The sequence below is a fragment of the Branchiostoma belcheri genome, unplaced genomic scaffold (genome assembly GCF_001625305.1).
Source record: "Branchiostoma belcheri isolate BF01 breed outbred unplaced genomic scaffold, Haploidv18h27 scaffold6, whole genome shotgun sequence".
Classification (NCBI taxonomy): Eukaryota; Metazoa; Chordata; class Leptocardii; order Amphioxiformes; family Branchiostomatidae; genus Branchiostoma; species Branchiostoma belcheri.
Genome location: NW_017804242.1, coordinates 2735711 through 2749941, shown reverse-complemented (window position 1 = coordinate 2749941; position 14231 = coordinate 2735711). Strand labels below are relative to the sequence as shown.

The 14231-nt window shown below is 47.1% G+C and overlaps 1 protein-coding gene across 1 annotated transcript; it reads left to right on the top strand.

Moving 5' to 3' along the window:
• Window positions 1-957: 957 nt before the first annotated feature.
• Window positions 958-14013, top strand: LOC109482588. The gene is made up of 22 exons (XM_019785365.1): window positions 958-1216; window positions 2119-2874; window positions 3021-3183; window positions 3462-3598; window positions 4017-4222; window positions 4581-4799; window positions 5316-5429; window positions 5757-5942; window positions 6176-6286; window positions 6782-6925; window positions 7254-7460; window positions 7724-7885; window positions 8175-8313; window positions 8806-8963; window positions 9418-9516; window positions 9830-9970; window positions 10181-10256; window positions 10509-10640; window positions 11786-11953; window positions 12312-12490; window positions 12923-13100; window positions 13481-14013. Exons 2-22 carry the CDS (start codon window positions 2334-2336, stop codon window positions 13747-13749), a joined length of 3729 nt encoding a protein of 1242 aa, XP_019640924.1. The 5' UTR covers window positions 958-1216; window positions 2119-2333; the 3' UTR covers window positions 13750-14013.
• Window positions 14014-14231: the final 218 nt, after the last annotated feature.

Genomic DNA, 14231 nt, shown 5'->3' with positions numbered 1-14231 from the left:
TGGTTGTCACGTAACACGTGACAACCATCTGTACCCTAAATTTTCAATCAATTTCCCAGAATTTCCCAGCGTTCAGAGTCATCATCGTGGTCTCATTGTTGCCTTCGTCCAGAAGGCTATAACATCCCTTTGCTATAGTATGGAAAACTATATTAGTTTAGCATACTTACTTGCCATGATGATAAGTAGTTCAGGACCAGTGCCTTGAAGCAAACGATAGCAGTTTAGCAGTCTTCCCTAAGGCCGACTCATGATGATGTCATTCCCAGCCCCGACCCCAACTATGCCCCATGTCACACACGGGCGAACGCGCGCGCGCGCGCACGTGTATGTGTGTGCGCACATGTTTTTGATGTGCGCGTGCGTCTGTGAGAAATTCGTAAAACTACACGCGAAAGTCTTTCGCAGAAAAGTAACAGAAACACAGGACGAGCCAGGATCATGGTACAAAAATGCACTTCAAATAAAAGCGAGGAAGCCAGGAATGCTCTCTGACACCATTTGACCCCAGGGAGCGAGGAATCTAACCCTCAACCTCTTGCACAGAGTAACAGAGTACTAGTAATCAAATTTGAAAGGGGCAAAGGAAAAGGATAATTCAATTTTCTGTACAAACGGGAGGGGGGGGGGCACAAGACAACTTGTAGGAAACAACACTTGTTACTGTATTCCCTCTTACGTGTATTCTAAATAAATGTTCCATCACAAAATCTCTAGATTACCGTCACAAATATACATGCATTTGTTTTACTCATACGACACATGAACTGTACCTAGCTCTCGAGGCACATGGATGTACAATAAAAGTCTTTCATCGTTAAAAACAACAGCCGATCGTACAAGGTACAACGACTTGCTTCATAACAAGCATTCCGTGTTATTGTCAAACCTGTCATTGTCTGTTAGCCTCTGCCAGGGGCTAGCCCATTCAGCAGTCACGCCAGCCTGGGACTGTTTGGGTATTTGCATGGGTCGCCTAGGCAACACGCCTCCTGGATTATCAAGGTGGGCAGGTTCGTGCAGGTGAATCCGCACAGGCCCGGAGAAGAAAAAAACTGGACAGAAAAGGAACCAAGATTATTCTGCCGAATTTCGACATATTGTGGAACACCTGGATTATTATATCTATGTATTAAACATGGCCCTTCCACAGTGAAAGGAGCGTGTCTGGAGACACCCTGGTCACGTTACGGAGCTGTGTCGGATACAATACAAGGTAAGGCGAGACGTCGGTGAAACACACCCACAGCAGTGTAAATACGCACGTGAACAGCATATAATTTTGAATATAGTTCTTCTGGGATTCATTTTGTCGACGGGTGGATCGTATTCTTAGTTTGGGTTCTGTTTCTGAGGGCAAATCGAGTTTTCAAACCCTTTTGCTTTCACGTTCCGTGGATCATAATTAGGCCATGAATGGAGCAGGTGTCATGGCGGCTGTCCATGACATGATACATGGGGCGATCAGATAAAGAAAATCTCTCTCACGCATATAAAAGCATATTCAAAGGACTGCACACCTCTTGTTTTTCACGACACAACAACCACCTTGGCCACGGGACATGTCTTACTTGTCAAATAATTCGTAAACGATCACTAAAATGTTTTGTTTAGCACGTGACGAGGCATTTTCTATTATTCGAACAAAGTTCACCATATCTATTTACTTTGAATTGCTAATCTGTTGTTACACTTATCTGTTATAACAATTACCGTGTAGTGTTTTGTAGGTAAACGAAATGAAGTAACACGCATTTTTCATTATTGTCCTTGCTACATGTATTTGAAAATTTGATGTATTGATAATAGACGAAAATAAGGTGTTTTGAACACAGAAATATTTGTCCGTCTTGTTGCACCATATAACTAATTTCTCAACATGATCAAAGATTGAAATTCTTTTGCGACGTAAATTGTCAAATAGCGTCATGTATACGTTACACTTGACAGCGTGCGTGTTTTACAACCAAGTATCCTCCAACAAGCCCATTCTATTGTTGTCAGACACCATGAAATATTCAATACACAAGGTCTTCTCTTCATCACTCATAGCCTTATTAACTTTTATTACCCCATTATACAGACAATTTACTTTGATATCAATGTTACATTCTCCAGTGATTCTCATATGGGCACCATCTTGACGACATGACACGGCACCAAGCGGAAAGATGAGTGATTTGCACTTCATCCAGCTCCTGCCTTAGCCTAGTAGAACAATTTAATGACAAGGATGACTGTTTTTCTCAACTTGCTGAAGACTTTCAGTCGGTGACATCAGCGTGATCAATCAACGTTCAGGTAACAGGAGTTTGTGTGGAGAGTAGACAGCGATGTATTTCCACACGGTACACGGCACTGCCATCACCCTGTCGGACGACAGGAGGACTGCCACGCGGGGAGACGGCTTCTGCAACGGCATCACCTTCAGCGCCGCCCCAATGGAGTTAGGCGAGGAAATCTCCATCGAGTTCGTCTCCACCACATCGTCTTGGAGCGGCGCCATGCGCTTCGGCGTCACCACGGTAGACCCGGGCACGCTGACCCAGGAGGACCTGCCGAGGTACGCCGTGCCGGACCTCACCAACAAGGAGGGCTACTGGGCCAAATCCATGAGCGACAACCTGGGCGAGCCCGGAAACCTCCTGACTTTTCACGTGGACGCCGAGGGGAACCTGAAGTACTCCGTGAACAATGACGACAAGGGAGTGTTTCTCTCTGGGATCCCGGTCAACCAAAGTGCTCCGAGCCCTGACCTCAGTAGCATTTCGCTGAGGAAGAAGAAGAAGGGGCCTGAGAAGAAGAGACCGATTCAGCTGTGGGCACTGCTGGATGTATACGGCGTGACGACAGCCATCAAATTTGTCAACACCGGTACGTACTGCATCTTTATATATCTTACTTTGTCGACAACTGTATTGTATATACATTTGGCAACTGCCAGACTACAGGCGTAAAATAACAATACATTACATGGAATAATTTCACCCTTGACGGCGATGTTGTTCTGATGTTTGCAGATGACGTGCCCACGGAGATCCTGGCGCGCGGTCCCCACGCCATGAAGGCGTTCAAGCAGGCGGCCAGCTCGGGCACCAAGCCGGTGTTCCGCACCAGGCTCATGCTGGTCGGACAGGACAGGGTCGGCAAAACTAGCCTCAAGAAGTCGCTCACAGGACAGACGTACGTTGTTCACGTTTAAACATCTATACTTACTTACTACACAGTTTCTTTAGGCTGCTAGATTAGTATACTTAGATTAGTATAGATGGGTCCTTATTTACACAACCAATCCATCAGCCATACATCTTTTGGGGTGGTCAAAGACGTTTAAAAACCAAGCACACGAGAAAAGGAGGGGAGGTCCGATCGATGATCATGGCCAAATTCTTAGGAACGTAACAGGATCACGTCTTTCCTCCTGTCGCCAGTTGATCAGTGCTGTTTGCTTCCCTCCACAGTTACGACTCGGGAGAGATCAGCACGGACGGAATCGACACCGCGGACGCCTGTGAGATCAACGTGCAGGACGCGACCTCCTGGAAGGTCCACGGCAAGCAGGAGGGCAACACGGACACGGGCAAGAAAGGCGTGCTGGGTACGTACGGTATCAAATAGCAGAAAAAACAGCTCGCCCGGCACTCTGACATTTCAAAATGACATTTCAAAGATCACTAGATCACTGCACGATTTTTGATTTAGGAACCGGCCGATGTTCTCAGGTGACCGACATCCGTCCAATGTAACAAGGTAGATCTTGAAAAGCAGGATTCGGCCAAATGTCGTTGACAGCGTGACGCCGCGTCGGCTTAGCGATATTTCTGTACATTGAAGTAGGAAATGTATCTACCACACCGCTGTTATTCTAGTAGGTAAGTCACGCTTCTAGCAGCCCATCCCTCGGTCTTACATGGAGGGACTGCAGAGAGCCATGGCAGTAAAAAGTTGTGTTTTCACGCAGATTAATTTTGTTCGTTATCTCTTGTGCTCACGTTCTTTCACGTCGTTTTCCCCAGACGGATCGTTTGGAGTGGAGGAGGAGTACGCGCAGGCGGTGGCACAGAACATCGTGAAGGCCCTGGTGGCGGAGAGGAGGAAGAACAGAGAGGCGGTGGAGCCCACCAAGCAAGCGGAGACGCCGAAGAGCCTCGCCAAAAACGCTCATGGGGCGCCCAGCACTGATCATGACGAGCAACCGACGGAAGCAGACCAAGTCATTGAGGTATTCCTTCAAATTTTGTCTAATGTTGATATTAAGATCGTTTGATGGGCTTCCTTGTAGTTTTATACAGCCAATGTATACTACTATTGTCCTGCCGGGAACAGGAACATGCAACGCAAAAAGTATTCTTAAGGCAAACACACAGTGTGAATTCTAGTGAACATATCGTGCTGACGGAGAACAGGCTACAATGTACTACACAGGCTGGCTACTTGTCCTTGTTATATGGGCAAAGTAGTCCTACTGTGCGACACTGTCACAGTGACGAGTTTGTAGGTTTAATTTACTTTAGAACTTTCAGCCCAAGCACTTCTGCATGGTGGCTACGGCTACAACATTCGTGTTTTCCCACCGACAGGTGTACAGTAAGGCCCCGGAGCCCGTGGAGAACTCCCTGAAGGATAACGACCTGCTGAAGGACATGCCTCCGCGCGTGGTGGAGCTGGTGACGGGCCTGCTGAAGGAGGCGGAGGAACACGGGCTGGAGCACAGCCCTGCCCAGGAGGCCACCAGGCCAAACATCATCATGAAAATCTGGGACTTCGCCGGGCAGTCGGTGTACTACACCACACACCAGGTGAGGCTACCAGTCGGTGTACTACACCACACACCAGGTAAGGCTACCAGTCGGTGTACTACACCACACACCAGGTAAGGCTACCAGTCGGTGTACTACACCACACACCAGGTAAGGCTACCAGTCGGTGTACTACACCACGCACCAGGTAAGGCTACCAGTCGGTGTACTACACCACACACCAGGTAAGGCTACAAAGTTCAGATCGAATATTAGACAAAAAACAATACCATTTGTTAACACTGTACAGTGCTCGTATGGTATCTTAAAAACTCACCGTCACGAAAAAAACACAATGCATGCAATTAGTACGTATTGTAATGTGGGCAGGGAAGTTGGCATACTACACCACAAGCCAGGTAAGCTCGACAAAGATCGAGCTGCAATCCAGAGCTTCTTGTGCAAAACGTTCTGATGTACAAATCTCTCTATTTGTCTGTTCTAAAATCTACGTTGATGATTAAATTAGAAGGTAGTTATGCTGATCTTAATGACGGGGCGGTTTAACCTCCGCAGGTGTTCCTGACGCCTCGTGCTGTCTACACCGTGGCCTTCAACCTGTGCCATGACCTGGACGCCAAGGCGCTGACCCAGGTGCGCCGGTCGGAGGGCAGCGACGACAAAGCCAAGGTGGGGAAACAAGTTACCGTGCGTTGCAAATAGCAAACATTCGTTAGATTATACCCCCTTTGTTAATGTATATTATATGTATGGCATCTCGTCCTGTGCAATGCACAGGACTGGTGAATCCTTTTTCATTGGTCTATGGATTATGGATTATGGATTGCGATAGTAACAGATACCATGTTTTCTCCAAAAGACAAAGATGTATCTGTAGATGCTACCTCACTATCATCAGGCAAAGCCTTTATTAGCGAAGACCAATTGAGTGTTGATATACCGTGGCGACGACACACGCTGTACAACCTGTGATAACATATTGACTTTCCCCATCAGATTGAGTGGGAGGAGAGTGAAATGACGAACATGGACTTCCTGGAGTTTTGGGTGAGCTCGATCCATGCGCACACGGCAGACAACAAACCCAGACAGCGTCAAAACGGCCACAAGTCGCCTCCGGTCTTCATCGTGGGAACGCACAGGAATTCCCTGGACCCCGACCCTGACGTCTGCGAGAAAAAGGTGTGTGGATGTTTTAGGTCTGCCAACGTGGTAGCCATGTAATGAATGGACTTGCTATGAATGTCGCACAAAGATTAAAATAACCTGATGGGGTTTACTGGTAGAGGCATAACGGGAGGAGGGACAGAAGTACAAAATAAAAGTAGCCGATTGCATATCACTGTACGAACTCTATCGTGCCTGGTCCTAGACAATGTGTACTAATGATGTAACATGCGGATTTGTACCCACAGACTCGTGAGATTTTCGCGAAAATCCAAAAGAACATGAAGGGCAGACCGATGGAGGGTCACGTGGTGACGCCGTACTACGCGGTAGAAAATGGTCTGGAGGACGACAGTGAGGTAAACTGGTCTCACGGACACATCTTATGCTTACATAGGATATAGCGACAACGAAGCTATGGATAGGATCACATTTCAGCACCAAGGGCAGGACCATGTACTGTAGAAGGGGCGGTAGATTAGGGCCGAATTTTAGCACCAAGGGCAGGATCATGTACTGTAGAAGGGGCGGTAGATTAGGGCCGAATTTCAGCACCAAGGACAGGATCATGTACTGTTACGGGAGTAGTAAGCTAGGACCACGTTTCTGAACATAACCATGTACTGTAGTAGAGTTGGCAGGAGAAGACCACATTTCAGCACCAAGGACAGGACCATGTACTGTAGCAGGGGTGGTCAGTTAGAAGCACATTTCATTACATACTAGTAACCATGTAATGCAGTAGTGTTAGTACGATCAAATTCTCATGATTCCTTAGTGATGGTCATGCGTATGTTCTGCATGCCTGCCACAAGCGTTCAGACCTTACATCGCTCAATCCTGCATATTTTCAGATCGCGAAGCTGCGGCAGCACATCGAGGAGGTGGCGTACGGCGAGCCGTACATGGGGGAACACATGCCCATCAGGTGGCTCAAGTTTGAGCAGTTCGTGGCGCAGGAGGTCGAGAACGGGGTGGACTCTCTCAGTCTGGAGCAGGTAAATGACGCTAAACACAAGATATTTTACTGCGCGGTGGCATTCAGTAGGATTTTTATGTTGTAGAATTTCTAAGGCTGTCACAGAACCAGTTGCCGACAAGGATCTAAGGCAACATTTTGCAACAAGACATGTTTGCAACCGCATTTAATAGAAAACATATCTCGTGGTTAGCTATGTCCTAATGTTTTAATAAGAGGACACTTCTCCTGTGCATATAGCATTCCATATAGCCATGCAAGCAAGCGAAAAAAGTCAACTCAATGGGGACCTCATATTTTTGTATTCTTCAGTCCATACAACACGTCTTCCTTCTATTTCTTTATAGGTCCAAGAATCCGTTAAGAAGTTCGGGATCGACAGTCGAGATGAGCTGATCGCCATGTTGGGGTTCTACCACGATCTGGGCACTATCGTGTACTTCGGCAGCCAGGGCGCCGTGGACGACACCCTGCAGAAAACCGTCATCTTCAGACCACAGTGGCTAGTGGACATCTTCAAGAGGGTCATCACCGTCAAGGACATCGACGATCAGGTATGCCGAAACATAGTGTCTGAAAAGTGTTTGAAAATTTATATCCGAATGGAACTTCAGCATATTTAGCATCATGAAAAGGTATTGCACGAAATTATGACCAAAAATATTAGCGCATGAAGCGGTCTAGCGCCTGTTGAAATACAACAGCTACATCTCATCCTTGTACATGACAAGTCTTGTCTAAAACATCATACGACATGAAATAGTCGCGTGGCATGCGCTTGTATCGTTGCTCACGTTGATGGACGGTAACGTTCCAGTGGGACCGGTTCAGCGAGGCGTGGGCCCGGCTGGACGCGGAAGGCGTGCTGGAGGACGCGCTGATAGACTACATGTGGCGGGACGTGCTGGAACAGAAGCCGCTTCTCCTCAACCTCATGGACAAGTTCGACCTGCTCTGCGAGAGGCTGCCGCCTAAAAAGGTATCCAAACCCTTTAATTACCACGGGGTGGGATATCAGGCTTGTGTTCGCCTAGACAATGTTCGGGTGGTCACACCATCCAATGTAACACTATACCACCGTCGATGAAGGTCAGACATGCATTTACTGAGATGCACAAGAAAATTGTTACTCAAGCAACTGGATAGATTTAATCTTTTTTTAAAATCTACCCGATTGCTTTAGTAACAATTTTTTGTTATGTATAACTAAGCATGCTGACATTTGATACTCATGTTCTCCTTGACTTGACTGTCTGTTTTTCCCGTAGATTACCGCTGACGAGAGGGCGGACTGGGTGAAGAGCTATTACGTCCCGTCCAGGCTGCGCCAGAAACCGCATGACATGGAGACAGTCACGGACCAGCCGCACTTCTCCTTCTTCATGTGGTTCCACGGCTTCCTACCAGGTAGCTTTAAATACACATTTAGACTATTTCCGGAAAAGCGAAATGGAGTTTGTACTACTTGCCGTGATGTATACGGTAGTTACACTGGCTTACTAACAATTACTCTTATGAAGAGAAAAAAGCAACAAGCAATGGTATCAGATAATAATGGATTAAGTAGCAAAGTTTGGTCTCCGCGAGCCAGCCCTTTGAGCATTCAATAGAGGCCCTGTCCACGGTACTGAATGGACCTTCAAAACAATATTGTGCTCTTTGACAGAATCGTGTCTTTAAACAGATGGAAATGAGATTAAACTTCATGGCAGATACTTAATCTTAAGTGTCGTTACTAAACTGTCTTTAGTTCGTAACTTAGGGTTTTTTAAAACCCTAAGTTACGAACTAAAGACACTAATGTTAGACACAATGTGCAATTAGTCAACGCAATTCACTAATGTGTACGCACATGACTACCATCGTGATTTAACAAAGTTTGATCTGGTTCCCCCCCAGACGGGCTGTTCCACCGCGTGCTGACGCGTGCTGTCCGCTGGGCGCAGGAGTGCGGCGGCCGGGAGCCCCAGCTGTACCACCGGACAGCCCGCTTCTTCCTGGACGAGGAGCACGACTACCTGCTGGAGATGGCTCCCATCAGGCTCTCCAGGATAAAGGTGCGCTCACATACCTATCATCGCGTAGCTCTTAGTGCCTAGTCCAGTGGTTAGCCCTAACTCTTACCCGACTTTGCGTCTGTGCCAAGAGGTCGCGAGTTCAAATCCCGTCTGTTGGCGTTCTCCTGACACGTACCCTACTGATAAGGGAAAAGGGAAGGGTCGTAGTCCTTAGGACGGGATGTCAAGCCGTGGTCCAGTGCATGTTCTCTGTGTTTGAGCATACTGGTGGAATGTCTCTTGTATAAACCATACGTGTCGCCCTTCTTTCCTGTCATGACCAGTGAAAGGATAACTCTTAAGGTGAGCTAAGCTGGTTCGAGATCACTTGCACGTATAGTGGGGCCGACTTCAGTGACTTGCATGAGCCAGCAATACATGCCAAGAAGGTTATACAGACAGGCATCTTCGGCAACAAAGTCGAGCAGCCAACATACATGTATTCCGTTTCCAGGTTTCCGTGGTGAGAGTGATGGACCTGTCAGATGACGCGGAGGACGACGACCTGGGAGAAGCCAAGCTCCCTCCCCCGGACCCACAGGCTTGTGCCAAGGTATGCAAACGCCCTGTAATGTCGCTGTCTTGTGTGCTCTTGGGACATGGTGTAGAATGCATGGACTTCAATGCGCATTGGCAGACTCTTGTAAAAAAGAGTCGCCATGTTTCATATTGTCCGAGTGATTGAAAGGCGAAGTCAAGTTTGACCTTGTATTGAAGGTGAAGGAAAAATACGGACAAGCACTGAGCTGACTGTTAGTCGATTTAAAACGACGGAAACAGACAGCACAGCCAGGCTCCCACATAAAACCTACGTAGTTTTGTCTGACAAGACGTGCTCACTCGTCTGCTGACTTCTCCCCGTGCAGGTGCGGCACTTCGTGGACGCGACCCTGGCGGACCTGCAGGAGATGTGGATGAAGAGAGTGAAGTACAGCGTCACCGTCCTCTGTCCCTGCGGGGACCAACAGGAACACTTCCTCTCACTGGACCAGTGTCTCGGCGGAAAGGTAACTACTTCTGTGCTATACATATCACTGGTTATTCTTCTGAATCTGACCATATTCTTGGCTTAATGGAGGAGGTGGGGGGGGGGGTGATACGATTGCACACATTTGCGTTTCTTGAAACAAAATAAAGCTGTTACTGTATTCTAAGACAGAATGATTCATAAAAGAGACAACAATGAATATTCTACATTTCGCTGACGTATGTTGTAGGTCGTGCTCTGTGAGAAGAACAAACGAGTCAAGACGCTGCAGTTTAGGAAGAACTTTCCATCGGAAACTGTGACAGGTCAGATTCTCCTTGTTTGTGCCATAATGACAGTTTTTCTATTTTCCTCATTCAGAGTTGTGTGTGGTGTCTGTGAGTGATTGTCATGTGATCTAAATATTACTTCATGTTGTTCGGAGATGAACAGATAGCTGCAGATTTCTGTGTAAATAGCATATCACATATTTCCGATTTCATACATACCTCAACGTAAATATATGAACTACAATCCTGCCTGTGGATTTGACTAAAGATTGATTGACTACCTTACAGCCCGTCCCGCGGCCCCGATGACAACCGCGCCCCTGCAGCCCGGACAGCTGCCGCCGTGGGTACCGGAGGCCGCCAGGCTCCTCAACTCCGACAGAAACCCCGCCAACTGGGTGGAACTCGCCAACGGACTGGGTTAGTCTAGCATGCTATAAATGGACTTAAAGACGTGTCATTGGGAAAAAATCCAATCTTTTTTCTTCCAACGTCATGTACAACCTGCCTGCTCGACGTTTGGTGGTAGCAATCAGAATATATAGACTGGTTTATTTGCAGAAACACATACTTCATACATACATAGTACAGTAGGTTAGAAGCTTTTTGCAGCCAAAGGCTGAATTGAGAAGCTTTTACAAATTTTTAAAAACTACATGACTAATACATAATATATATACATAAAAAGTGCCTTGAGAGGCATTAAACACCACTTATACGCTAGAATAATACACATTTATGCTAAAATTACATCATACAACTTCTGTTGGCAAATTACAAGTACAACTGACAATAATAAAAAAGTACAATTACATCATGTGCAACAACATAAAATGAAATCTACTGTATGGCGAGGTTATTCAGTATGTTCAGCATTGTGGGGACAGGACTGCATAAATATCTTTTTGTCCCAATGGGTGGTTTGTAGCGCCGTGTTTGCCTTAGCTGCATGTTGTGTGAGTGGTTACTAACTGGGGGTAGCCAGGGGGCGTGCCTAGACCTAGTGGCTGAAAGGGCAAAGGCCCGGCACAGGGTCAGTCTCCGTTCAGACAGACGTTGGAGGTCAAGAGTTGACAGGGCCTCGGAATACGAGTGATAGCTTCTACCCAGCATGATTCTGCATCCCCTTTTCTGGATTCTTTCTATGCTGTCAGATTGTTTTTTTGTGATACCCGCATTCCAACAGGGCGTGGCATATTCAACTATTGGTCGAATATACCCACAATACACTGTGACAAGGTCAGAGCTTGGGAGGCCAGCTCGACGCAGCCTACTTAATAAGTATAACCTTCTACTGCCCTTGGACACCATGGCGTCAACTTGATCAGACCACCGTAGGTTAGAGCGTATGTGCAAACCAAGTAACTTTGCTTGTGTAACTATGCTAAGTGGCTGACCTCCGAGAGTCAGTGGGTGCATTACTGGGGGGGTTCTCGATGAAGCAGAAATACATTGCTTTACATTTTTGGGGTTAAGTACCCTAGAGAGGGGGGGGGGGCAGAGTGCAGAGGGGGCTAAGCTAATAAGAGACTAAGGGCTCACGGTCTTCCTTATGCAATGACCAGGCTACACCAGTCAGAAGACGGAGACGTTCATGAAGTCTGCGGACCCGGCCTCAGCCCTGCTGCGGGACTGGCTGGACGGGAGCGGCGAGGCGGCGATGGATCACGTCATCAGGACGCTGGAGAACATGAACAGGGACGACGTGCTGCAGGTCATCAGGGGCCGACGGGGTACGCAAACTGTAACTTTTAGTATTGCGTGTGTTACAGCACTGTCCATGGTACTGAATGAACCTTCAAAACAGCTGTGCACCTACAATGAACGTGGATCGTTTGCCGAAGTCATTTCAGAGATATCCTTTTCTGTCATTTGGGATAACGTTTTTGTTCAGAAATGTCTGTAAATAAAAAAAAAGTTGGCGGTTTTCTTTGGCCATAGTGATTTCCTTTGAGATAAGTATTGTATGAAAGAAGTTGCTTTAAATTCCACTTATATATTATATACGAAGAGTAAGTTGCTTGTATCTCTTCAATGTTTATGATATGGTGTAGTTGAACTTGATCTTCAGTACAACTGTTTCTCGTGCAGGAGCCGCTGACGCCCAGCCCGCGATCTTCATCAGTTACCAGTGGGACATCCAGGACCGCGTGCGGGATCTCCGGGACCGGCTGGAGACCGCCGGCTACCCCTGCTGGATGGACATCGGCCAGATGGGCGGAGGGGACGCGCTGTACGAGAAGATCGACCAGGGCATGAGGGCGTCCAAGGTGGGTAATCAGACAAACTAGTGAAAAATTTGAAGTCAATGTTTGGTCGGTGGTTTAGAAGCTGTACAATCTAGCCTGGTATCCGACCGCACTTCTGCTACCTGATCCCTTTCCGTAAACCCACTGCAAATCATTGGACAGGGTTACTACGGAGAGGAAATAGAGATAGATATATAATATATATAGACGTAGATTCAGCTATGTGCCTGTTGTCGGATCGGTACAGGATTTTCCCTGGAATGGTATAAAATGTATATCTGCAATGTCCGCACGCCTAGTTGTCAAGTGCTGAAGTAGATTGTGCGCTATGTTTTATTATTCCTGAGGGTCTCTTGCTTTCTCTCTTTGTTGCCTGTGTATCTCGACTTCCCAGTACAGGCCTGGGTTTAAACTTTCCCCTAAATCTCCCAACATGCGCCGATCTTTCCTCAGGTTGTGATCGCCTGCCTGACCACCAAGTACTCGGTGTCGCAGAACTGCAGCAAGGAGATCAACCTGGCCAACCTGCTGGGGAAGACCATCATTCCCATCATGTTCCAGAAGATCGACTGGCCTCCTCCCGGCGGCATGTCCCTCATCTTCTCACCGCTGCTGTACATCGACATGACCAGTAAGTCTCACAACAAGGACTTTATAATGCCCTTGCTCACGACAGACCAATAGGCATGATGTCTGGTGTCCATCTTATTCTCCTGTTCTCTCCTTGAGTGCTATTCTGCAGCTTGGTGGAAACGATTGTTGGAACAAACCAGAGCTAGAATCGGATGGACTCCAGGCTATCCCAATCATTGTTGTATAGTAATATCATAGGGCCTCGTTGTTACAACTTATCTATTCATTTTCACCTGTTTACACTACTTCCTGGAGTGAATCACTGTCCAATTATCACATCTTTTTGCTTCATTAATGGGGCCACCAAGAAATTGACCAGACTGCCTCTCACATGAGAATCAATGAAGAGAAATCACATTTGTTCTGTCTGTCTCCCAGGCCCCGGTGGTGGTCACGGCGGAGCCGGCATCCACTCCAAACTGGAGACCAAGTTCCAGGAGGTTGTGGAGCGGATCCAGACGACCATCAGGCCTGTCGGCACGGGGAAGGGAGGCAGCATGGAACCGGAGTCACCTGGGAAGGAGTCCGACAAGCAAGCAAGCAGCACTAGCAGTCCTGCTAAGCGACCGAACAGTGCTGCTAGGCGGCCTAGCAGTGCTGTGTCCCAGGCACAGATCACCAAGTGTGGAGCATGTGTCATACTGTAGGGATCAAGTCTGTAACACAACCTCTCAGTGTCCTGGGCTCTATGGAGCTCCTCCCTGCACATGGCCTAATCAGTGGCAGGGCTGCTAGAAGCAGGTAGTATACTAGTATTGACAGGGAAGGTGTAAATAATGTACAGCCTGTACCAGAAGACAAACTGATGTACAGTATCAGTAGGATAAAGCCATTTAGGCATGTTCTTCATGCTGTGTGTATTGTTGCTTGTATCTTCTGTTGTAAATAAGAATCATTGTAAATGTTTATAAGAAACGTTGTGCCATACATGTACAGGTCTTTTCATGACCAAATCATTTAGAATCCTATTTTGAAAACCTAACTTAGCCCAAAATGTTAACTTTTCTGTTATATCGTTATATTTAATCACAGTGTTTAACACTGCTATCGGAATGGTGGCATACACATGACTTGTAAACTTCTCACACAGAAAAAACACATCCAAAAGTATCTCTGCTATCACCAATAT

Coding starts and splice junctions, on each gene's coding strand:
- LOC109482588 (XM_019785365.1), top strand. CDS start 2,334: ATGTATTTCCACACGGTACACGGCACTGCCATCACCCTGTCGGACGAC. Junction 3,599..4,016: donor GGGCAAGAAAGGCGTGCTGG/GTACGTACGGTA, acceptor CGTTTTCCCCAG/ACGGATCGTTTGGAGTGGAG. Junction 6,926..7,253: donor ACTCTCTCAGTCTGGAGCAG/GTAAATGACGCT, acceptor ATTTCTTTATAG/GTCCAAGAATCCGTTAAGAA.